The sequence below is a fragment of the Typopeltis vanoorti genome, chromosome 23 (genome assembly GCF_054136105.1).
Source record: "Typopeltis vanoorti isolate ZY-2024b chromosome 23, IOZ_Tvanoo_1.0, whole genome shotgun sequence".
NCBI classification, from domain to species: Eukaryota; Metazoa; Arthropoda; class Arachnida; order Uropygi; family Thelyphonidae; genus Typopeltis; species Typopeltis vanoorti.
In genome coordinates this window covers 14,665,224-14,691,631 of record NC_143571.1, presented here as the reverse complement: position 1 = coordinate 14,691,631, position 26,408 = coordinate 14,665,224, and the positions used below count along the sequence as shown (strand labels likewise).

At 34.6% G+C, this 26,408-nt stretch overlaps 1 protein-coding gene across 6 annotated transcripts in view; it reads left to right on the top strand.

Annotated features, from left to right (window-relative positions):
- Nucleotides 1-26,408, top strand: part of drn (zinc finger AN1-type doctor no) — a 112,859-nt gene that overhangs the window by 42,498 nt on the left and 43,953 nt on the right. For all 6 annotated transcript variants that reach the window (XM_090412565.1, XM_090412562.1, XM_090412566.1 and 3 more), the window contains one exon: nucleotides 5,305-5,523. In XM_090412565.1, coding sequence (XP_090268691.1) covers nucleotides 5,355-5,523 — 169 coding nt within the window. In that variant the 5' untranslated portion in view covers nucleotides 5,305-5,354. The remainder of the gene's footprint in view (nucleotides 1-5,304; nucleotides 5,524-26,408) is intronic.

The window sequence follows — 26,408 nt, the reverse complement described above, 5'->3', positions numbered from 1 at the left end:
GTGACCTCCCTCCATAATGTAATAACAGCATACATTTCCTATGAAATGTGTATTTTACATTATGGAAAATACCTAAGAATAGCGTTCTGAACTTTCCCCACCTTTGCAACGAGTCGTCCGGTATTGTACTACGTATTAGGGTCACTGGCATTAGCTCACGCTAAGTGTTCGCCGATACTTTATAGTTTACTATATTCGGCAAGAAACTCTCTGATTCCAATCTTTAAGTTTCTTATTCGGTTTTAAAACTATGTGGAATTTAATATCCCCTTAATTTAAGTAATGTTTTCATTGCCGAAATGAAGCTTATTAGCTCTTTATACTTAAATAACATGATTATGTAGTATCCATGGGAAAAACTTCTGTGCTTCATTGTGGCAAATTCAAATGATTTTTTTATTTTGTTAAGAACAGCAACAGAATTTCTGTTGCTGTTCTTAAAAAAATCTTCCAAATTTAAATATAGATTGCCTCCCTAAACCTGGGATGCATCCTTTTGCAACCTAGGGTTTCTACTAGTGCCAATAAAAGATTATTGGCACTAGTAAAATTGTAGTTAGCACTCTAGACTGTTTCACTTTACTTTGTTGCTTTGTGTTAAAATTATAATCCCAGACATCAGTGACAGACTAAATACTGGAAGCATTGAACAGTTTCTTTCTCTATGCATATCACTGTTTAAAAAATGACTTATCATTGTGTTAAGCTTGAACTTGGAATATTGATAGGCTATTCTGGCAGTCTTCTGTATCATCGCATTAATTAGCCTTCTGTGAATCTGTTTCTTGTGAAAGGCTGTCAAACATTTGACTTGTAAGGGTGAAAACTATTTTAACCTAAAATATAACTTGCAGTGTGAGTGGTGGGCATGTTCAGATACGCTGGCCAAAATTTGAAACTGTGCTAAACTCAAAATAACGAAGCCTCTGGATTGGATGATTTAATAGTAGAAGCTATTAAACATGGAATAAAGTAGCAAATGATTACTAAATATCTGCAGTACTGTTCTGTTTCCAACATTCTTCTCATCATAATGAAGGAAGATGTAATACCCAAAGGAAATCTGAACAACCCAGGAAATTAGAGGAATTGCACTTTTCTTACAGACTGAATCTTTATAGCATGCTTCTAAATCAAATCAGGAAGGTTTCTTGAGAAGTTGCTGTTAAACGCATCCATGGCATTTACAAGGCTGTTAGGAAAAAAGATACCTTCCTTTTAATCTTAAACTTTATATAAGGGAAGTTCAGAAAGTAAGTTCTCATGGGCTGTCAGAGAAACAAAAATATACTTATAAAAAAAAAACTTTATTGGAAATTAAAGTAGACATCTTTCACTACTTTTCTACATAATTTCTGCCATTGTTCATAACAGGGCACCAAGAGTTGTATACCTTGTAAAGCCTTTGACCTGGTCTGGCACAAAGCCTTACTAAGCAAACTACATTATTCAGTCTAACCCAAGACTTCTATAGTTGGATTGTCAGCTTTCTGTCTGGATGCACACTGTGTGTGATGGTGGATAGCTCCCTATCCTCTCACCAAATCCTTTTCCTGCTATATATCAACGACCTACTTCAGTTGACCTCCACCCAATACACAGTTTTGCAGACGACAGCACACTACACACCTTGCTTTCATTTGATAAACTTTATCCTACAGAACATCAACCACCCTCAATTTCGATCTCCAAGCCATACTACAATGTGGTTTGGATAACCTCATCAATTTCAATGCTAATAAAACCCAGTTCTGTCCTATTTCCCATATTAAAAAAAAAGACATTTTTTCCAGACGGTTTGCGATCTCACTTCTTGGAATTACCTTCACAGCAAACCTCTCCTGGCATAAACACATCGCAACCGTTGCATCCTCAGCTTCAAAAAAAACTAGGATTTCTCTTTCGCCCAAGACATTATTTCACCCCTGAACAGCTTTAACATTATACAAATCGCAAATCCATTCAGCTATTCAATACTGCTCCCACATATGGGGTGGGCCCCCTAAAAGCTTTCAAAATGCTTGACTCAATACAAAGGAGAGTAATTAGAGTTACTAATGACCCATCTCTTACCAACTCTCTCTCCCTCACTTTTGCACAGGCGTTTTGGTTTCTGCGGTATGTTTATTCTACAAGCATTTCCATGGGAAATGCTAATCTGAAATAACATCAATAATTCTTCCACTCAGTACTAAGCTCGTTGGAACATGTGCAGCTGCTGCTCAACATCCCTTCACAGTACACCTAGAAACAAACAGAACAAGTTTCTCTTCCTTCTCCTTCAACTGCTGCACTATGGAACAGTCTCCCACCAGCTGTGTTTCCCAAGTAATACAATTTAGTCATTTAAATCAAATATAAACAAGTTCCTCCTTTTCCAATCCACTACCCATACACAGTACTAATGTACTATAGGTCGATCAACCATCCTCTTGTGTATGGGCACAACATTAAAAAAAAAAAAAAAAAAAAAACACCTTTGTTGTAGAAGGTTGCTGCCTGTGACACAAACCACGTATTGACTGCTTCTTTGACCTTGTCTTGAAACCGCTGACCACCAAGTAAAGATTTCAGATGTTTGAACAGGTGAAAGTCGCTTGACACAAGGTCAGGACTATATGGGGGATGATGGAATTGTTCCTAGCCAAAGATGGCGAGAATTTGTGTTATGCCAGCTGTGTGTGGACGCCGTTATCATGAATCAAAACAATGCCACGTCATTTGTTCTGAATTGCATGACGCAGTTTCTTAAGGGTTTGGCAGTATGTACTCGTTGATTGTGGAGCCTTGACCCAAGAAGTCTACCAGCAAAATTCCTTGTCTGTCCCAAAACACAGTGCACATGATTTTCTGAGTGGAAACCATTGTCTTCAATTTTGTCTTGACTGATGATGTGTGCCGTCTCACATTCAAGAAACGGATAGCCGACCTAATTTCACATGTGGTGGGCGATTCAATTTTCTTAGACATTATAAACACACACATCAAGAAGCATACGCATTGCGAGAAATGAATCAACAAACTCGGCAAGCATGCACACAATTGCAATCGCAGCGCTGCAGTGAAAATATTTAAAAACTGAACTTGTTTTCTGGACATCTTGTATATTTTTCAAAAAACCTTCAGATTCAATCAAAATAAAATATGCTCAGAATTATCATGACATGCCTTTTGCAAATGAAGCACTAGCAGAACCATACCAAACTACCATGCATCGTTAATGGTCAGGGGATAAATGACTGAGAGCTTTATTTCTGTTGGAGTTTTTTAGTAAGACTAACGCCACCATATTACCTGTACTACATTTTCACTCCCTTGAAATGGGTACAGAAGAACTCGAATATTCCCAGCTCATATAAGTGGTCTCTATTTTGCCAGGTGTGCTGATAGAGTAAAAACATTTAGCATGTTCAAAACTGCCTAGATCAATCTGTTTAAAAATAAAATATTAGTTTTATTATTTCTGTTCAGCATTAACCTTGATTTAAAGTACCAAAAAATAAAAAATAAAAGGAAACATTAAGCTGAAAGATGTAGATTTTCAGTAACCCAGTTTCTTATGTGTGCTGACATAACAAAGAATATAAACCTCTTCAATTTCATAAAAATCTGTCTCAAAATCCAAACATGAATTTGTTTGTACAAGCCATATTTACATAGTTCCAGACATGGAACTTAATTAATCAACATTATCAATATAGCTTAGGGACAGCATAACTTCAGTCAGGATATGTGATATGGCTGGTATCCCTGAAAGCCAGTAAAGATCTCTAATTAATCAATTCCATAAAAACACATCCATGTGAATGCAAGTTGTTGGGACACCAACTTAAATATTCACTCTTACTTATATTCAACACTCTTGCTCTCTGCCAACAAATTAATGAAAAAAGATTTTTAATCAGTTATGTTCTTTTTAACAGTTTTGCACCAACAAACAGTTTACCATTTGGCAGATAATAGAACAGTTAGCTGACTTTCATTTCTGTATGTACTTTTATGGGAAACTTCAGTTCTGATGCAGATTTAGATCTTTTATATAGAAGAAATTTCATTTTTTTCTAACACTTTGAAAGAAAATTCTATAACTATGTTGAGTTAGAAGTGTTCAGCCTATCTGCTTTCTATTCCACAGGCTGTGGATTAAAATTCTGTCTTAAATAGTATTCTGTTATCTTTTAGGTACGTGAATTTCATTGTCTGTAAGACCATCTTCCTTCCTAGAAGCTTGAAGTTCCATGTTTAGTCTCTAGAGCAAGATTTCCATCGCATCTGACCTTGTCTACCTACAATACTAATACTAATCTACTTTGTGGGCAGAATTCACTTTTTTTAAATCGGGGAAATTAGATTTGATTGGATTGACTCCCAGCATTATCACTTCATAATTCCATTAGGGTTTTTTCACTGTTTCCTAAAACAAGACCTGATCTAGATTTCAAATGGCCCAACCTCTATCACTTGGACCAAAATTTAGTTTTTATTGCTTTCCTTTTAAGATTTAAACTAAGTTGCTCTGTTAGCAGGAAGTTGTATACTGAACTAGTTCGTAGTTTCTTTTGTCCATTCTCCTAGTAGACAGTGGTCTTAGGTTCTATCAGTCTTACGAACTTAACTTAAGAGCAAACTTCTAATATTGTGCTTTCTCAGTGGATAAAAACATTCAGAACATTTCTAGTGATTTGATAAGTTCAAATCAAGACTCATTTGTTTATGCCTGTAACTTTCTTGATATGCAGATATGTTGAGATTAAATGTTTCTAAAGTGCAAAATTAACATTACAGTCACAAAACTTAATTCATCCTTTCACAGGCAACAAACTTAAAATGATACTTTGCATGTCTTTCACAGCTGATTAGTCTATAACTATTTTCATAAAAGTAATCTATGGTTCATTTATACATAAATAATTTATGCCATATTATGAAATATTTAGTCACATAATGATTCAGTTTAAGTAGTTTTATAAGGGGGAAGTTGAACAAGATCTTAAGCTATATTCTGAAAAGCTAATTAATAAAGAATTCATAATTATGAATTGCATCTGAATTACATGCAAATTCTGAATGTTGACTTTATATGCAAAATAAAACTAGTTATATTGTATGTTTAGTTAAGACACGTCAGTTCACCTCGTTAGCATGCATTTTGGTTTTACATATCCTAGTACAGGCTTCTTATACTTTTATGGGAAACTTCAGTTCTGATGCAGATTTAGATCTTTTATATAGAGGAAATTTCATTTTTTGTCTAACACTTTGAAAGAAAATTCCATAATTTTATTTTTCCTTCAAAATTCGCAGGCCCCCCCCTCTGTCAGCATCTGCAGCTGTATTATATAGCTGGCATATAAATGGAGCGAGATACAAATCAGATGTCTCAGAGTTCAGCTTTGTGTAGGTCAGGTTGTGGTTTTTATGGTAGTCCAGCCACTGATGGACTCTGTTCCAAATGCTACAAAGATGCTTTGAAGAGGAAACAATCAACTCCACCTTCATCTGTTACAGGAACTAGTTCAACAGGTATTTTTAATTTTTTTATATAAATCGCTTTTTCATTCATCTATCTTACTGTACATTATATTAAGGGATATGTTCATCAACAATAAATCTTCCATCATTTATGCCATATTGCCAATGTTTCCTCCTTGGTTTTGAAAGTGGGAGGGATTAATTTTTCAAATCTGACTTTCAAGCCTTAATCACTCATTATAATAACTAGGTTTAAGTAAATTGGATTAGCCTAGGGGGAAAAATAATTCATCCCTGTGGAAATGTTGCTGTAGTTGAATGCTGTATTTTTGGCACTGAACTAACACATTAAACTTTTTAAAGCACTTTATTATAAAAACTACTTTTTATAATATTGTTCTAACATGTCTTAAGATGGATTGATCTTTATAGAAGTATATTTGCTATGGTTTCCCTTCAGACGAGGAGTAAGGAGTGAACATAGTGAATCAAATGAGGGTTAGGATTCAAAAGGAGTCTTGCTTAGTGAGGTTGGAAGATGTGTCAACTACTGTGTCAGAAATAAGATTTGAAAAGATCATCTCCATAGCTGCTATGTTGAAATGCCTATTATAGTAAGGCCTCACCTTACAATATTTTGCTTTATGGCAATATGTACATATGCTAGTTTTCAGTTATGACCAGTGCTTATTTATGACAACAGATTCACTAATAAGATTGGTTTTAGTGATAACATGATGAACAGATGTGCAGGTTTTATGGACTCTGTTTATGTTGGTTTTGCTAACTATTATTTTACTCTTAATAATGCCAAATAAAAATCTAAGTAAGGGTACTATTGTTTTCAGTGAAAAGATTGTAAACCTATATTTAGATACCAACAATAAAATTATTAAATTTAGTGAAGATGATTTATCAAATACTAAAGTAGGCCGCAGGCTAAACTTGCATTTCATTATTACTGTTGTTACACACAGTTAAAATCAAAGGAAATTGAAGTGCTACTCCAGTTAATACTAGTTATCATGTGACAGTCTTATTGCCAGAAAGCTTCCATTTCAATAAATTTTTGCAAAAGTTATTCTAAATTTTTTAGTTTGTGTAACTGACATAAATAAATACTTCATTCGCATCAGTTATGCACTTCACCGTATAGTGACTGCTTAATGTCATTAAATCTAACATATTATAGTATGTTAGATTTAAACCATTACATCCATCTATAAATTAAAATGAAAGGCAATAATTTGACAGTGGTCTTGGAACCCAGTGTCACATGACCAGGTTTTATATGTATTGAAATTCCAGCAGCATTTGAAACAGTAGCTTAATTTGTAGTTCCATGTGAAGTTTCTGATGAGAGTAGAATTTGAAAGGTGTATAATTTATAAGAAGAATAAATGGAAAGTTTGGATAGATGAAAGAGAACAAAACTGAGAATGAAGTGTGCAGAATAACTTTGTAGATGTTTTGCATGAATTTGAAGGGTAAGTTCAGACTTTACAGCTTCTACCACTCTAAGCTGTAGAAAATTGAAATTTTACCAGCATTAGTGCACAAAGGTATGTCAAAGATGGTCATTGTTTGTGCAATGTATGTATTTTACCAATATATAAATTTAATATAAAATAAAAGTTATTTTATATTAAAAATAACTTATTTTTTCCAAGACCTTTTCTTGGAAAATTTGTCCTATCTTCTTGAGGGCAAACTCCATTGCTGTCTTTCAAATGCAAACTATAAAGTTTGTTACTTCTGATGAAATGCTTAGGACAAGAACTATGTCAGTGGCATCACATGCCCATTTCAGTTGGATCTGCTGTCTTGTGGCTTATGCAACCTGTGCTACAAAATTCATGTCCGGTTAACCGTATGATGTTATTTTTATCGATGTATGAAAGTTTTAAGAGAGCATGGGCACTAATCTTAGTCTAATACAATTAATTGTAAGAATAACTTTGAATACTTTAATTTATCAATTAATTCTACCCAAATCTGCATAGAAAGGGGACAGTGTGTTTGTTTTAAGATATATTACAAAACAGTGAAGAATGGTATATTTGAATTACTCAAATGTAATTTGGAAGAGGACAAGGCTTATCTCCTTCAACTAAAATCATATTTGCAAAAGCTCTGGCAGAAAACAGGAAATTCAGTAGATCATAGACACTGTTTCCCATTGTAAATATGGGCAAAAAAAATGAATTATTTATAGAGAATTATATATTATAAACTTGTCTGTATCAGTATTCTAAACACATCAGCTCACACTTCATGCATGCAAAATAGATGAAACTGGGAAAATAAAAATGACAATGTTCAATTGGATTGGTTGACACAATAACCAATCGCAGCCACTGATTTCTGGGTACTACTGTCTCGGAGCACACCTTCTGGGTGGTTTAACCACCCAACTGGCCAAGACATATATATATATACATTCAGGTTACAATGGATGCGAAGTGCATATTAAATTTGTAATACCATTGATATTATATTGAAATATATGATGGATACAAAGTGTAGAGGAGTGGTGTATTTTATCCATATTGATGGCGACTTCGTTAAAATCACTGGAACACTAAGAATTGCCTTCTGTACATCAGTTCAAAAGGCTCAAAGGTGTCTGTATTTGTGACCACACACCTGGGCTATTAATGCAGATGTGATGCAATGTTACACTTCGAGAAGTGTTCTCTTCATGAAGCATTAGTATATTGTTTCCTGGTTTTGCGTGATTCTTAAAATTAACCAACTAGGGGAGCCTTGAACAGGAAAATTCAAAAACATTGATATTTATTTCCTGGGTGTGTACTGCACACCTAGCACTTCCTGAATATATGCCCATGATATATTAGCGTATGGATATTACCTATCCAATTCTATCTATAGGAAGGAAACCCCTTGCCTCTGGTATTCATTAACCAGTTCTTATAAAGCTTTGAAAGGTCTTAATTGTAGTTTACTTTATGCATTAATTTGCTAGTGGGTAAGGGTAGATAAAATTGTGAATACCATCTAACCCTCTAGATGTTTGATGAATATGCCCAGCATACCATCACCACTCTACTTATTAGGGGCATTGAGTGGCTTTCTAGGGTAGAGAAATCAGCTAACTTACTCATTTTCTTTTTATGTGCACTACAGGTGCTTGATATGCTCTCCTCATCCTAATTATTGAATTAGGGAACCAGTACCTTCTTCATTTGGGGGGTACATCAGTAAAGTGGTTTCCACAGGCTAGCTGGCAAAGGACATGGAACTGAATAACAATTCAGGAGTCTTCTCACAGTAAGTGAGTTACCCTACTACTTATTTTGTGAGATTGCTTGAAGTGAGACACTGTCAAAGCCACACTTTGAATGGAGTCTGGGTAATCTTTTTTTTTATATGTTGAGTTCATACATGACAGGTTGGTTAATCAATCTATAGTATGTTAGTACCGTGTATGGGTAGTGGATTGGGAAAGGAGAATTTTTTAGATTTGATTTAAAACCTGTATATTGTATTCCTTCATAAAACACATCAGGGAGAAGACTGTTCCAGTCTTGTCACGTGCAACCATTTGAGATTCACCAAAACTTCTCCATGGCATTTGTCTAGAGATGGGTGATATATATATATATATATATATATATGAGTAAATCTCCTGTTGATCAGCATGATGGAATCCCTATTAATGGTCATTTTATTAGCTGGGTACCTTCAAGATAGTGTAGGAGCTGAAAATTGATGGTGCTCTCCATTACTTTAGATAGGACTTAGGTGAGTGAGATAGGGTGGTAGTTTAATGGCAATGATTTGTTATTCTTTTTTGGGAATGAATTGAATGCATGCCAGTTTCTGGCCATGGGATAGATACCAGTGGAGTAAGAGTGTATATACAGGCAACATAAGAATCAGTTCTGGTACACAAACATTTTAGATTTAGAATATAGGAAAAATTTACTCTGTGAATTTTTCCTATATTCTAACATGAAAGATAGTAGAAATAACTTCAGTTAAAATCTCAAAAAAAAACTGCTAATTCCATACAAGAAATCTTGGACCTATAAGCATGTCAGTGCATTATCTGAAATGTAGGTGAGGAGTCAGTTTATTAGCTGTTTTGAATAGTTGTAACTGATAGGAAATACTTGCAGTAAGCTGTTCTAGAGGGCATTGGTAAATGGAATTTAAAAAAAAAAAAAAAAATTCAGTGTGTTTGCATTGCACATTGAAAGGGTGCTAGGTAGCTGCTGCTGCTTTAGTATAACAGGTGCAATAAAGTGGAGGAATGATAGTTGCCAATTCAATGGTTCAATGACCATTGAAACACCCGTAAAATATACAGAGCTAAAAAACTGCTTCTGTGAAATAGGGGTTAAAGTGAATCTGTAACAGGGATTATCAGCCAAATTGCTCTACTCCAGAGTGTCAATTTTTAGAGAAGCTTTAGGTGCTCCATCCCAAACATGTGATCAGTACTCTAAGCATGGATGGATTTGTATATTAAGAGTTGTTTTGATGACATCTTGAACTGTCTAGTTTTTTGGATGTTGATGAACTTATTGTTTATGCCAGGAGAAGCTAGATGTGAAAATCAAAAACAAGTTGCAAAGAGCAACTTATCACCCATGGGCTTAATACAAATACCATTTGAACATTTAATCCTTATCGGTTGCTCTTCACTGAACCTCATCTGGTGTCCTGTGATTACAGTTCACCTAATCTTTCTACAGTACTTCATGCGTGATGCCGTGCAGGTGTGATAGTTTATGCCAAAGATATAGATATGGTGACATATCTTCTTCATAAGCTGCTTTTGACTCAAGATTTCCTTTTCCCATTTTGTTGGCTTCATTTGCCTTCTTGATTTATATGATCAGTTTTGAAACTGAGAATCTTTACCTTAGAGATTTCAATTGTCACAATTCCATCTAGCTCTTTCTCTAACTTCACAAACCAGCTAGAAGAGAAGAATTGTTTGCTGTCAGTATCCTCGAACACATTGTTAACCTTGCAGCTCTTTCCTCTGAATACACAACTGACATTGGCTCTCTCTCCTGTTTGCAACTGTGATCATAACCTGTTTTTCTCTATAGATCTTTCTAGATATTTTCTTATCCTATAGTAATGGGGGGGGGGGGTGATTAGGATGACCTTTTCGTATTTCTCTTTTTCTATGGTCTGATTTGTGTCCACTTTCTCATATAGACACTTGCTTTGACTTAATTGAAATTCTTGCTAGGATGACTTGACTGCCTTTTATCTCATTCCACTCAAAAAATTCTCAACACTTATCCAAGCATTTTGTTTTCCAACAAATGTTCCAAAGCAGTCAAAACTAAACTCTAGCCTTCAAAAATCAAATGCACTAACTTGCCTCTTGTTAGAGTAACACTTGAGCCTTGTCTTGGTCAAGACCTTTCTCTCATCTTGATGGATCATCTAATAAGACAGATCTCTTGTCATCAATCTTCTCCAGCTCTTATGTGACAATGGCAAACTGCTCCTTTCCATAAAAACCACTGTCTGTATGCCTCTTCTCTGTTTCTGTTTGTCAGAATATTGCTAATGTTAAAGCTAATGAGTATTTTTACTACCCAGGTGGCATTCCTCTGAGAGCTTGTTCTGAAGTACCTTTACATGCTGTCCTACTCATGTAATGGAATGAAAGCAAGATTTCATTTATAATCGGCCATCAAACTGTTATCTCACCACCTTCATCTTAATATTTGATGTCATGGAGATGGTGAGCCAGTTTTTTATAACTAGACCCATCAGTTAGTGATCACAGATTGATTCCACCATTGTTCTGCAGCAAACCTTGCTAATATTGCTTTGGACATAGACCATGAAAAGATTGGAGTCTCCTGTGGTTGTCCTTTATTTCCCAGATATATAATGAAGTCTGATGCTGCTAACTTCTTCTCTAGTTCACCATTACTTGTCATAATGAATTATTCCTTCATCTTATTTTTCCATCTTGCTTAGAGTACTTTATAGCTTTATCTTTGCTTATCTTCCATTCTCATAACTTGGTGATCTCTCAAATGTCCAATTCCATTCATAGCCTTGCTATGACAGTACACTCCATACCTCTTATATTATTGTTCACAGAACTTAATACTTGCATGACTCAAGCTTCAATATCTATGGGTATTGTCCTAAACATAATCTTCTAGCCATATTCAAATTGGAGTTTAAAGTAATCTATTAAATTTTATTGTTACCAAAACACCATCCTACCCTTTTCTGGAAGAAAGAACAATGACTCGCTCTCAATTTGATAACATTCTGTTCACAGACCAAGATAAGTTTTTTTTTTTTCCCCCCTTGGGTTGACTTATACATTCATGCCTCAGCACAGTAATGTATAAGTGACTCAAAATAGTGATGCCTAAGCTTTATGAAGAAATGGTTAGCATGAAATATATATCACACCTCTAAGTTAAAATAGGAACTTAAACTAATTGCAATTATTTAAAACTCCAATGGCTAGTGGCAGGACCATGTGTTATGTCTTGTAGTTTCATTTCACATATGCTGTCTTGTCAGCAAGTGTTTAGGAAGAATGAAAATCCATGGTGAAAGTTCTGCAAGTGATATTACAAATTTCAGACCAGTTGTATCTAAACTGAATAATACCAGTTGAATGTGTGAACAAAGAACCATTTAATCATGTTAGCTTGCAGAATTGGTGCGACTGAAACTGAAGAAATTTACAAGAACAATTTTTCACAGGTGTGATGGCCCATATAAAGGAGGATGTAATATTCCTGTCCAGTTTCAGTGACAAAGCAACATTTGAATTGTCCCTTTTAATTCACATATTGCTGTTTTGAACATTCAAGAAACATCTCAAGAGTAACTTTTTTGTGTCTTGACATACAGCAACTATACTTTAAGGCCAAACCAATGGCATTTCCCCTCACACCCTTCCTCCTGTGACAATCCTTTTGAATACATAATTGTCTGGCTAATGATTAGATGAATAGGCCTACAGCCTTTCCTGCAGTCATGGGATGTTACTTTTGATCCTCTAGTGGCATATATAAAGGACAGTATATATGTATTCCCAATGATGCAAAATGATTGGAAGAATACTGTTGTAACAATCAAATGCCAGATGTTACATGTTTAGGAGTTTGCCTAAATCTTACATGACTCAAGCTTCATTTCCTTATAGTTTATCCTTTAAGGGATATACTGAGGTACTTTCTATACCTCTTTCCTAGAAAGTGACAATTACATTCATGCTGGGCTATATCATACCATGTGTTGCAGTCATACAGCATAAAAAAAAATCTTTCAGTGAAATGTTAGTTCAAATTGATCAGTTTGTTTGCCCTCTTACAAATCAAGAGCTCTTTGGCAGAACCAGTTGTAAGTTATGTTTATATGCTTTACTCGTTTTTTCTGGATATAAGAAAACCTTGAATTTAATGCTATTCTCTATAGTCACAAGTCCTTTAAACTACAAATTTTAGGAATTTAAATTGTGCACTTCTTTCTGACCTTAAATCAAGATAAATGATCATTTGCATATCGCAACTGTCATTTTGGGGATTTTCTTAATGACTGGATATTTCTCACTTTGTGAACTTTTTGCAGCATATTTAGATATCAGTGCAATTCTTAACCTGTTTGGATCAGTTTCTATTCTTAGAATTTTGTTTTTTCATCGAATCATTTTGTATACAGTGTTTTTCATACTGTTCTAAACTAAGATCATTCTGTAATTTTATATCATAGAAATATTTAACAAGTTCATATGAATCGGTGCAAATTAGCAACAGCTGATCACTGCTCATATAAATATTTGTTACAATAGAACATTCACTTTGCCTTTATACTTTTTTTATCACTTCAAAGCTTTAGACTTTTGAAGTTTGTTTTATCCCAGTTACAACAATTGAAATTGCTTTAATTTCATTTAATTACAGAAATGATATATAACTATAAAAATTTGAAAAATCGTGTTAAAATTTGAATTAAAATTCTACAATAAATAAATGTAACAGGCATCTTTAGTACAGGATTATAGACATTCAAACAATACCAGGTAATTCTAAAAAAAGTGCCACCTTAGTAGCTAGTATAGGATGACTATGGATTTCTTAACTTAAAATAATAAAAAATCATAAATGAAGTTAGTACTTTATTAAAATCTGCTAATCCTTCTTAACTTCGCTTATTTTTAAATTAGGAAAAGGCATATCAAAAGTGCCAAGAGAAAGGCTATTCAAAATGCTATAGTTATATGGAGTATAAACAATAGTCTATATTTGATTTGGAAGTTGGCATTGAAACAGGTACAGAAAGTGGGTTGATGTTAAATCAGGTGTAAGACAAAAGTGTACATTTATCTCCATGGCTATCTATTTTGTGTGGGCAAGTGGTTAAAAACAACTTGTAGTTCTTGAACATCTCAGAGTTGTAATCATTGGGACAAACAATATTGAAAAAAAAGATTCTGAAGAGCAAAGGATAAATTGAGTTTGGAGTTGCACTGTGTGTAACCATTGACAAGCAGCTGGTAGTCATCAGTTCAGTGGGGCAGTGTATGTGGAAATTCTTAAGAGACCTCCAGGGAGTCAGGGATTCACTGAGGGAGGCCTCACACACACACACACACACACCAGCTATCATACTTTTTCTTGAATTCATTCACACTGCTTGCACATACCACATCCCACGGCAATCAATTCCAATCATGCACCACCCTGTGAGAGAAAAATCTGGCCCTCGTACCCTTCTTAGTGAAATTCATTTTCTGCTTCCAAGGAAGTTAGAAGCTGTTTGACCCTTTCAGAAGTTTATACGTCTCAGTCATATCGCCCCTCTTTCTCGTGTTTGCTAGTGTCTACAGTCTACAAATTCTCAATCTGTCTTAATAATCAGTATTATACAATCATGATATCATTTTTAATGCTCTCCTTTGCACTCTCTCCACTATCAGAATCACAATGGAAACCGGGAGAGCAGACCTGCACACAGTAGTCCAAGTGATGTCTTATCAAGGCCTTGTAACAAAAATGACATTCTTATCTTTTGAGTTGTTTGCAATCTTTGCTACATGGCCCCTGAACTTCAACTTGCTATCCACTAATACTCCAAGATCCTTAGCCTGATCAGTTTCTTCTAGCCTAATCCTACCAATATAATATGACATTGGATATCATAAATATCTATAGAAAAGACATAATTCAGCAACAGCATGTTTTGTGGGAAATCAACAGGAGGCAGTCAGTGGATGGGTTATCAATTAAGACAAATTGCTTGCTTCTGAATACGATCAAGCATTCTAAGGGAGGTGTTTGGTACATCAGCACAAAATGTGGGAACAGTATTCTAAGGTTAGTAGGAGAGAGAGAGAGGTATTGTTTGGAACAAACATACCAAGGTTTAGAGGCTGAAGAAGCTATGGATCTTTTATGCCAAGTAAGGTTAGACGTGAATTTATCCAAGAAAAGAACTGATCCTGGCTGGTAAGCAGAATATTGTCAAAAGTTGGAGAATGAGTCTTCTTTCTTCTGGAAAATAATTTTTTTAAAAAAGATGGCTAACAAAATATGAATAATAATTAGCAAAGCTGGTATAGTAGGAATCAACCGAATAAATTTATGATAGAGAATTAGTCAAAGCATTCAACTATATACAAGAATGTTTAAACCAACCTAATCTGAAATCTGGGTTACAAATACAACACTTGATTAATGAAGACCTTGAGTATGAGACTTCTGAGAGAAAAAATGAACAGATGACATCAAAAGGGAGAATTAAAAATGACACTACGAAGATAATGATGTTATTATTTTGTTAGTCTGTTATACAGTAGCATTTGTTTTCAGAGTGAAAAACAAATCACTACCTTCATATACTTGTCCTCCAATACATACTGTTTCAATCCAACCATGGCATGGATAAACACCCATTTTGAGTGTTCAGGTGCTAGATATTTCCTGTTGGAAAATCAAGCAATGTCTTAGTCCTGAAGAGGTAAAAAAAAATTGCATTTTATTTCTAGAGCAGATGAAATAAAATTAACCCTTAGGTTAAACATGTTTAGTACTGTGAATGAACTTTGTGTGGTCAAGATTCACTTAAATTATCAGGGTATAAGTTACATAAACTGTTAGTTCATGTACCTAGGCAATAAAAATTAGTAAAAATGTTATTCATATAGTCATAGAAAATATTTCTGTATGGCTTTATATCACTTTATAATTCAGTTTATAATGTGATGTTTCACAGAAACCATAAGCTCTACTTATGTGCAGTAGTACTGCTATTTCTAGCTGATGTAACTATTGTGCACTTACTGAATTTCACATTCAGCTAGTGTGAAAAAATATGTAAAAAGTATATAGCAAGAGTGGCCAAGTTTCTTATGCACAAGATTCATGTAGGATGTTTTTCAAATGTTTGTGAGCAGCAGGATATTTTTAGACAAATATTTATATACATATCATGGGTTTTTGTCTTGTGATCAACACGTGAACTTTATGTACCCTCAGGAGGTTTACATGATAATTATAACACTACATGAAAAAGTTACACCACTGCTAACTTCCGATCAATTTTCCCCCAAATTAATCTGTTATCTTAAGGCTCTTTACTGGATCATTCAATCTACATATTAGTCTTTATTTGTGTGTTTTACCTGACAACGAACAATTGTTTTGCTAATCTTTCCTCTCCCATTCTATTTAACTGACCATATCACCTGAGATTAGCTCTACTAACACATTCCTGAATGTGTTAGTAGAGCTAATCATGTTGGCAGGTTCTTTCCTAATATCCCCATTTTTAATGTGATACTGCCATTGTCATCTGTTCACTCCATTTAATTTTTCTCAGAACCTCCTCGTATCAGAGATCTCTAGTCTTTGATCAAGTGTTTTATTTCTAATCTAGCTCTCGGATCCAAAAGTTAAAATTGGTTTGAACAATGTCTTGTATATAGCTAATTTAGTATTTTGGTTAATTTCTTTCTTGTTCCATATAAATTTATTCAGCTGACTTCCTACCATTCCAGCTTTACTAATTTTATTTCCATGTTTAATTTACCATCTTCACTCGCTATTATACCTAAATAGCTGAAATGTTTTACTTGTTCTATAGGTTCACCACTCAGGGTACACGTGATGTTTTTAATGTTTCTGCTGTTTTCATTCTTTCTTTCTATTGCTGATTTTCATACCAAATTTATTACAACATTTATTCAATGTGGTCACGGAATCTTGCAGACTTGGGCTGGATTTATTCAAAAGTATAACATCTGTATAAAGTAAACAGCTAAGATTAACATTACCAATTTTAATATCAGATTTAATATATTTGCTTCATAATGTGAACCATATAGATAATGAATAACAGTGGAGATAATGTACACCCTTCATGCATCTTCAAACCATCTTCCTGTACCTCTTTCAATTCTAACTGTCGACTTATGGCTTTAAATAAACTATGCACTGCTTGATATAATGTCTCGTTTACACCATATAACTGGTGTTTTGAGAAATTAAGAGCTTTCCTCTTGGCACTTTGTCATATGCATTGTCCAGATCAACAGAACTTAAATACAAATCCTTGTTATATTCCCAAGATTTCTCAACTATTTATCTTGAAGTGAAAATCTGATCCTGACAACCTCTATTTGGCCTGAATCCAACTTGTTTTTGAAACATTCCTTCCAAAATTGTTCCTTACCATTTCTCAAGTGTACTTGCATAAATCTTACTGGAAACATCAGTAGGGAAATACCTCTAATTCTCACATTCAGTTTTATTTTCTTTTTTATAGATGGTACTATGATAGCTTTGCTCCAATCTTCTGGAATTTGATCCACTGACTAGACCTTTTGAATTATGCAATGCAACCACTGTAAAACTTTTATACCTCCATATTTGAGCATTTCTGGCCAGATTTCATCTTTCACATTTCAGGTTTTTGACTTTTTCTACTTCAAGTATCTATGTAATACCAACTGCATTCCTGTTTGGAGTTTTCTACTATCGTGTTAACACTGCTTGTTTCATTTAGCAGTTTTTCCAAGTAATTACTCCAGACATCTAGAGAATATTTATCTTCAATTTTTTTGTCCTCTTTATCATCTCTAATTCCTTTTTTACAGTACTCTTTCCTCCATTTCTCAGCTTTTTTCAATAGCTTCCTGAATATTTTGTCACCTTCTTGATATTTATTTTCTATGTTCTTACCAAAGTCTTCCCATGACTTAAGCTAGTTTTATAGTGCTCTGCTTTCTTTTTTCCCTGTATTCCCTAAGAGCACAAGCTGACTTATTTGCTAAGAACTTATTTGCTCTGTGCTTTCTTTAACTTTTTAACTGCCTCTTTAACTTTCTGAGTCCACGAGGGAATTGATTTTTCTGTCATTACAACCTCACCACATACTGTTCTGGCTGAATCAATGTTTTCTTCAGGATTTGCATCGACTCTCCAAGGTTTGGTTCTTATTTTCAAATTCTTTGAATTTTTTTCTTCAATGATGTTTGTGTATTTGAGCATACAATTTATCTCTGAAAGCTGCTCATCCTTGATTTGTTTTTAAAACTTTCTTACATACTCTTCTTTTCAATGTGAAATGTAATTTTATCCTGCTCAAAACTAAATGGTGATCACTTCCTATTTCAAATCATTTGTATACTCTTGTCTTGAACCAGTGGGAAAACATTATCAATTATAACATCAGTGAGACTTCTTATTTCTGCATCTTCTCTCCAGTGAATTTGTGCATTTTATGTTGGAACATGGTGTTAGTAATAACTAATGCATGTCCTGAATAGAAATCCAGCAGGCATTTACCATTATTATTAGCTTAGTGCTGTCTCTAAATTTTCCGAAAACATTTCTATGCATCTGATAATAATTTCCTACTCTGCTGTTTAGATCTCCAACAAGGACCAACTTTTCCTTTTTCATTGAGTCAGCTGCCCTCTCTGCCTCAAATTCCTCCATTTCTTCCTTGGTAAGAACCTTCTGTGAGGACCATAAGCTCAAATAAGTCTTATTGTTGAATACTATAACCACTCTCTCTCTCTTCCCTGATTGTCATTGCCTGAATGTAACATTTTTGGATTTCTTGCTTAGAAAGATCTATCCTGATTTTGTCTTCTTTGTTTGTCATGTCTATTATGTCAAACTGGTACTTATTCAATTCTTCTAATTCCATTTCCTTTCCATTGATGATTCTTATGTTGATAGTATCAATTTTAAACTCTGAGTTGGGATTTGTTCTGATAACTGACTTTTTTGCTGTTTGTCCTGGTTCCTTGATGAAAACAATAGGGCGTTATTTAACCAGACAACGCCCCAGCCAAAATGAATTTCTATCATATTGTACTATCATTTTACATATGGTTTAAGCCAATAAGAATACAATTTTGATTGGCTAAATCCCAAATTGCCAGACCATCCTCATTTGTTCAGTTTCAGGTAGACAAGGTGTACCAGAAGGTGAGAATTGGACATTGGGTCAGAAGCATCATTTGGCTCTGCATTCCTTAAAAGGCTCTGTGGAGGTCTCTTTCCAGTTATATGGTTTGACCTTTAAGCACCCTTTATGATCAACACAATAAACCAAAATTGCCTCAAAAGCACAGCAAACAACCTCATCAGCTGGAATTTGGCCCTCTGGCACATAGAATCTGAAATCTCAGTTGTAAATTGTTTAAACATTTTCAAAATAATTCAGTATTTATGTTTCTGTAAGAACATAGATTTGTAATTGTTTATACAACTAGTAATAAGGACTGGTTAACTATCATAATATCTTTTGTATCCCTTGAAGGTACATTGAAATGACAAATTGCTGATTACAAGTGCTAGCTAAAGCTCAGTCTCCCACCATCTAGATTTATACATCTTCTTTCCATGTCCAGCTAATGTTATGTTCACTATTAATGCTTTAAATTTTCTATAGTTCTCTAAACTTCAGGCTTGCCAAAATTCTTATGGCATTCCATCTTCTCTTAGATGGATGTCCTTGTCCAAATGTTTGCACTCTTACACCTGAAAATTCGGGTCTTCATAATTATAAGAGAAATGACATCTGACTTGTCTAAAGGAGCTTATTTAAGGTAATTCCATTAATAGTATTTGATTTCTATTAATTCCATTAATAGAAATTTTTCCCAAGAAAATGTAAAAGAATGTAAAGTGAAATACCCTATCCCTTTACCTAATCCTGTAAGACAACAGTGAAAGCATGCTGCATTTGGCAGCCATTGCATATCTTCTGGCTTTATCTTAACCATCAGTCCTATGAAAATCAGCAATTTGTTTTTCCCTTTATCAGAAATTTTTTTTTTTTTATTTAATCATTTCCAAATCGAAAAGACATTGCTAGTTGGTACTCTATTAACACCATATTAAACAACTTGTAACATAGGTTTCATTGACAACTGCAGGATGTTATGAAACATACTGGCACATCGTATGAACAGATTAATAATTGTGTATTTTACTTTTACAAACGGACACTGATCCTCTTGAAGTCATGCTTCATTGCACAGAATGCATGAAACTTGATTTTTGTCAATTTATTGCAGTTAAGTATTTTTATATCCCTTTCACATTTTATCAATCTCATTTTGCACTTGCAAAATGTGGTGAAATATATATGTTCTGGCTAGATAGCATACATCTCTTTACCATATCAAATCATTTTAATTCTAAAATATATCCACTCATCTGAATCTTTATATATATTTATATACCATTTTTAGTCGCAAAAAATCAGCTTTACTCTTTCTTTCAAATTTAGTTGGCAAGAGTCACTGCAATATGCTTAAGTGGAAGGGAGACATTACTTTGTAATGTCTCCCTTCCACTTAAGATGGGCAGGCAGACAAATTTTTACAAATTTGACATACATAACAAAATAACAAAGCCTTTTTTTATGTAAAACTAATTTGAGCTGCTTTTGTGGTTAGAAAGTCTCAAGAGTAATGTTTATATAAACTTTATATTTATAGTTTATATAAAACGTGCTTAAAAAAAAAAAAGACAAATGAGCTGATTTCTGCACAACGACTAAGATTTTTATTTTATGATTATAGGTATTTCTCCCCTCCCCCCCATTGTCCCTTGAAATAGTTGAATTTGCATTTTTTAGATACTGATTCTGGATATTACTGTTCACTTACATATTTCCATTCTTGTTTCTTTCCAGTATAGTGATAAGAATTAAATTAAATTAACATTGTATTGGGGGAACCCAAGTTTCCCTGTGATATCATTTCAGAAAGTTGGTGGGGGGAGTCAATTGTAGACTATTTCTCATCTATACTTCATGTTTGGAAATGCATATTTTGCATAAAGCTTCAAAATTCTTCATTCTCCAGATGACTTCCAAAAACAATTCCAAATACCTATTACTTGGAAATATCTTATCAAGCAATAAATGCTTTGCTCCCAGTAGTGTGATGGTATATGGGGGATTTATTCACTGTATAGTCATATTTTATAACAATTTATGGCTAAGTTGGATAAAGGAAATGGATACACTATATAAGGTGGATTTTGCTAAGTCATTTGATAGGATACCACATGAAAGGCTGTTGCACAAACTAGAGAATATGCAATTGGAATATAAACTCTTTATTTGGATAAGTGGATGGTTGACATATTAAATGATGGGTATAAATCTGCCAATTTAAGTAACCAGTGATGTACCTCAGAGTTCAATCCTTGGGCATTGTTGTTCAATCTGTACATTAAAGACATTAGGAAGGGTCTAACAGGAGATGTGCAATTGTTTGCCAATGATATGAAGGTAGGCAGAGCAATCAAGGATGCTACTGATATTTAGCACATCAGAATGATTTGAATAGGCTGAAAATTTGGGTAAAAAATTCTATTAGTTTAATGTCAGTAAGTATAAAGTTATGCATTTTGGTGTGATGTGATTTTCAGTGGCATATTACATTAGTTATGCTACAAGAAACTGAGGATAGGGATCTTGGTGTAAGATTCGGTCTCCCGGGTTCCAAGGGGGATAAAGAAGCTATAGAAAGGATGTGAAGAAGTCATAAAAATTATTAGGATTATGGAATTTAGATTATGAAGACAGATTGTTTGTGAATTATAGACTGAGGGTGATAGAAGTCTGTAAACTTAGTGTTATAGGATATTGTATGATTTTTTTTTATTATTATGGAAGTTGGGGAGAGAACATGGGGGACATCTGGGAAAATTTTGTTTGCCGTCAAAGGGGTAAGAGCTAGGTTTTTCTCTTGCATAGGAGTGAGTGGAATAGGGGTAATGAGGTGAATAACTTTAAGGGTATGACAGATGGTTTGAGTGATGTATATCCTCTCTTCGGTACTTGAACCTTAGAGGTCTCAGATAATAATAGTTTTATTCCATTGTGAATATTTTTTTTTCTTAATGCATAAAAAAAAATATATTTTATACAAAAAAAAAAAAAAAAAACTGTCTCCGGTTGTCTCTAACAAAAATATTGACATTTCTTAATGAGCAATTCATATTGTCTTAGATGTAGGTGCTCAGACAAATTGTGATCATGCTTATTTGGAGAAGCAAATCCATCAAATTATAATCATTATTAAGCTGATGTATTCAAAAATAATTTTCTTTCTTTTGCAAAAAAAAACTGCCTGCTTCATCAGTTTTTGCATGCATAGTTTATGTACATTAGAATTTCTGAAGGTATAGGTAATTCAAATACAATTATAGAATTATAAATAATTTATTATTTATAATCATGCCACAGGTACCTTTTTTTTTCAAAAATTAGAATTATCATCATCAAATTCCTGCCATGTACCTTCAAGGGGGTGTACAGGATATGATAGTACTACATGAAAAATTTACATCATTACTAACTTCTTATCTACAATTTTCCTCCAAATCAGTCTGTTACTTGTCAAGACTCCAACTTTATCACATCTTATATTTCTATCGTCTAAGGCACTTTGTACCGTATCAATCCACCTATATCTTGGTCTTCTTCGGGGTCATTTTCCTGCCAACCTGGCAGAGAACACTTGTTTTGCTAATCTTTCCTCACCCATTCTGTTTAAGTGACCATACCACCTGAGATTAGCTCTGCTAACGCATTCCTGGATGCTGACAATGTCAAGTTCTTTCCTAATATTCTCGTTTTTAATATATTGCCACTGATGCCATCTGTTCATGCCTCTAATCTTTCTCAGGACTCTCATATCTGCAGTCTCTAGTCTTTGGTCAAGTGTTTACTTCTGACCCAGCTCTCAGATCCATAAGTTAAAACTGGTTTGAACACTGTCTTGTATACAGCAATTTAGTGTTCCGACTAATTTCTCTCTTATTCCATATAAATTTATTCAGTTGACTTCCTGCCATACCAGCTTTGTTGATTCTGTTGTCTATTTCCATATTCAATTTACCATGTTCACTAAAAATCTTCCTAAGTAGCTGAAATGTTTCACTTGTTCCACAGGTTCTCTATTCATAACACAGTTGACATTTTCAACGATTCTGCCTATTTTCATTGTCTTTGTCTTTTTAATGCTGACCTTCATACCATATCTATTACAACAACTATTCAATTTAGTCGGAGAATCTTGGAGACTTGTAGCGGATTTATTTAGAAGTATAACATCATCCGCATAAAGCAAAGAGCTGACATTAACACCTCCAATTTTGATATCATGTTTAATACCACTTTCCTTCATAATGTAATCCATATAGATAATGAATAACAGAGGGAATAATGTACATCCTTGTCTCACACCAGATTTAACATTAAACTGTCTTCCTGTACTTCAATTCTAACTGCTGACTTACAACTCAGATAAAGACTAATAATTGTTTGATATAATGTCCCATTGACACCATATAACTGTAGCGTATTGAATAGCTTCTCTCTTGGCACCTTGTCATATGCCTTTTCCAAATCGACAAAACTTAAATATGGATCTTTGTTATATTCCCATGATTTCTCCTCTATTTGTCGTAAAGTGAAGATCTGATCCTGCCAGCCTCTATTTGACCTGAATCTAGTTTGTTCTTCACCAAGCTTTTCTTCCACAATTCTTCTCAACCGTTTCGCAAGTATACTTTCATATATCTTACCAGGAACACTATAGGGATATACCTCTGTAATTCTGACATTCAGTTTTATTTCCCTTTTTATATATATAGTACTATGAGAGCTCTACTCCAATCATTGGGAATTCGTCCTTCTATCTAGGCATTCTGAACTATGCAGTGCATCTACTGTAAGACTTTTATACCACCATACTTCAGCATTTCTGGTCTAATATCATCTACTCCTGCTGCCTTTCCACTTTCAAACCTTTGATGGCTTTTTGTACTTCAAGTATGGATATGTATTCCTAACTGCATACCTGGTCAGTATTTTTTTTTTTATCATTGCTTGTTTCATTTAGCAAATTTTCAAAGTAATTACTCCATACTTCAAGGATATCTTTTTCTCCCGTTTTCATTTCATTTCACCTTTATCATCTTGAACTCCTTTTATAGCACTCTTTCCTCCATTCCTAAGCTTTTTAAACAACCTCCACAATATTTTGCCACCTTCTTGCTATTTATTTTCTGTGTTCTTGCCAAAATCCTCCCATGACTTTTGTTTAGCTAGTTTTACATACTGTTTAGCTTTCTTACATTTGTCTCTGTATTCTCTAAGAGCACATGCTGATTTATTTGCCAGGAACTTTTGATATGCTTTTCTTCTTTTCCTATACTGCCTCTTTAACTTCCTGTGTCCACCATGGAGTTCTAATTTTTCTATCCTTGCAGACAACTTCACCACATGCCTCTCTAGCTGAATCAATCAGCGTTTTCTTCAAAGCTTGCCACTGAATCTCCGAGGTTTGGTTCCTGTTCTCAAACTCTTTCATTTTTCCTTCAATAATCTTTGTGTATTTTAGTCTACAGTTCACATCTGAGAGCTGTTCAAATTTTATTCTCTTTAAAACTTTCTTCCATGTCATTCTTTCCAATATGAAATTCAATTTTATCCTGCTCAAGACTAAATAGTGATCACTTCCAATTTCAAATCCTCTGTACACTGGTGTCCTGCACCAGGGAGAAAACATCACTGTCAACAATAACATAGCCAATGAGACTTTTCTTATTCCTTGCCTCTTCTCTCCATGTGAATTTGTGCACATTTTTATGTTGGAACATGGTGTTAGTAATAACCAGTCCATGTCCTGTGCAGAAATCCAAGAGGTATTTGCCATTATTATTAGCTTTGCTCTTTTCTCCAAATTTTCCCAAAACATTTTTGTATGTCTGACAATCACTTCCTACTCTGCTATTTAGATCCCCAACAAGGACCAACTTTTCCTTTTTCATTGTGTCAGTAGCTTTCTCTAGAGCCTCAAAAAATTCCTCCACTTCTACCTTAGTAGAACCTTCTGTGGGACCATATGCACAAATAAGTCTCATTGTCCAGTTCCCCATTCTCATATTTGCCCACATTACTCTACTTGAGACTGACTGCCATTCAAGAAGATTAGCCTCGTATTTTGTGTTGAATACTATGGCTACTCCTTCTTTTCCTTGATTGTCATTGCCTGAATATAACATTTTGTATTTATTGCTCAGAAAGATCTCACCAGTTTTGGTCTTTTTTGTTTCAGTCACCCCTATTATGTCGATCTGGTACTTATCTAATTCCTCAGCTAGCTCCATTTCTTTGCCATTCAGGCTTCTTATGTTGATACTACCGATCTTTAACTCTGATGTTGAGTTTGGGGTATGTTTTCAGATTTGTTCCAGTAGCTGACTTTTTGCTGTTCCCTGGCGAAAACAACAGGGGCCTTGTTTAATCGGGTGATGCCCCAGCCGGCATGAAATTTTGTCATGTTGTACCATCATTTTGTATTTTGGTTTAACCAATAGGAATACAATTTGGTCGGCTAAATCCCAAATTGCTAGCCCATCCTCGTTCGTTCAGTATTCGTTCAGATAACCAACAGGGTGCACCACGAGAAGGTGAGAATTGGACGTTAGGTCAGAAGCCCTGGTCGGTTCTCCGCATTCCTTTAAGGGCAATATGGAGGTCTCCTCTCAGTTATACAGCTTTGACACTTGGTGAATTATGCACTTGGAAAGCAATGTCTTTCTCTAGAAACCACATATAACAATTTGTACATATAAAACCTAATGGGGAACATGAAGTATTTTTGCAAAATACATTAGCATCCATTAAATTTGACTTTCTCTTTTGTTTGTTTCATCTTGTATGTAAATCTCTTATTAAATGGAATAGGATCATCAACATCATCAAATTCCTGACATGTACCCTTAAGGGGTGTACAGGATATGATAGTGCTACATGAAAAATTTACATCATTACTAACTTCCCATCTCCAATTTTCCTCCAAATCAGTCTGTTACTTGTCAAGACTCCAACTTTATCAGATCTTATATTACTATCATCTAAGACACTTTGTACCGTATCAATCCACCTATATCTTGGTCTTCCTCTGTGTCGTTTTGCTACCAACCTGGCAGAGAACACTTGTTTTGCTAATCTTTCTTCGCCCATTCTGTTTAAGTGACCATACCACATGTGGTTAGCTCTGCTAACACATTCCTGGATGCTGACAATGTCAAGTTCTTTCCTAATATTCTCGTTTTTAATATGATATTGCCATTGATGCCATCTGTTCACACCTCTAATCTTTCTCAGGACTCGCATATCTGCGGTCTCTAGTCTTTGGTCAAGTGTTTTACTTCTGACCCAGCTCTCAGATCCATAATGTACAGGATGTACAGACTCAGGGAAACTAGATTTATTAAGAGGGGGGGGGAGTAGATATGCAGACTTTAGGGGGGGCAGTTAAGTGTATGAATGAGTATATTACGCCCGGGCGAGTACGACGGACAACAAATCAGAATGGGATAATTAGTATAAGGAATCAAAGTAGGGATGGGACAAATGGGCTTCTG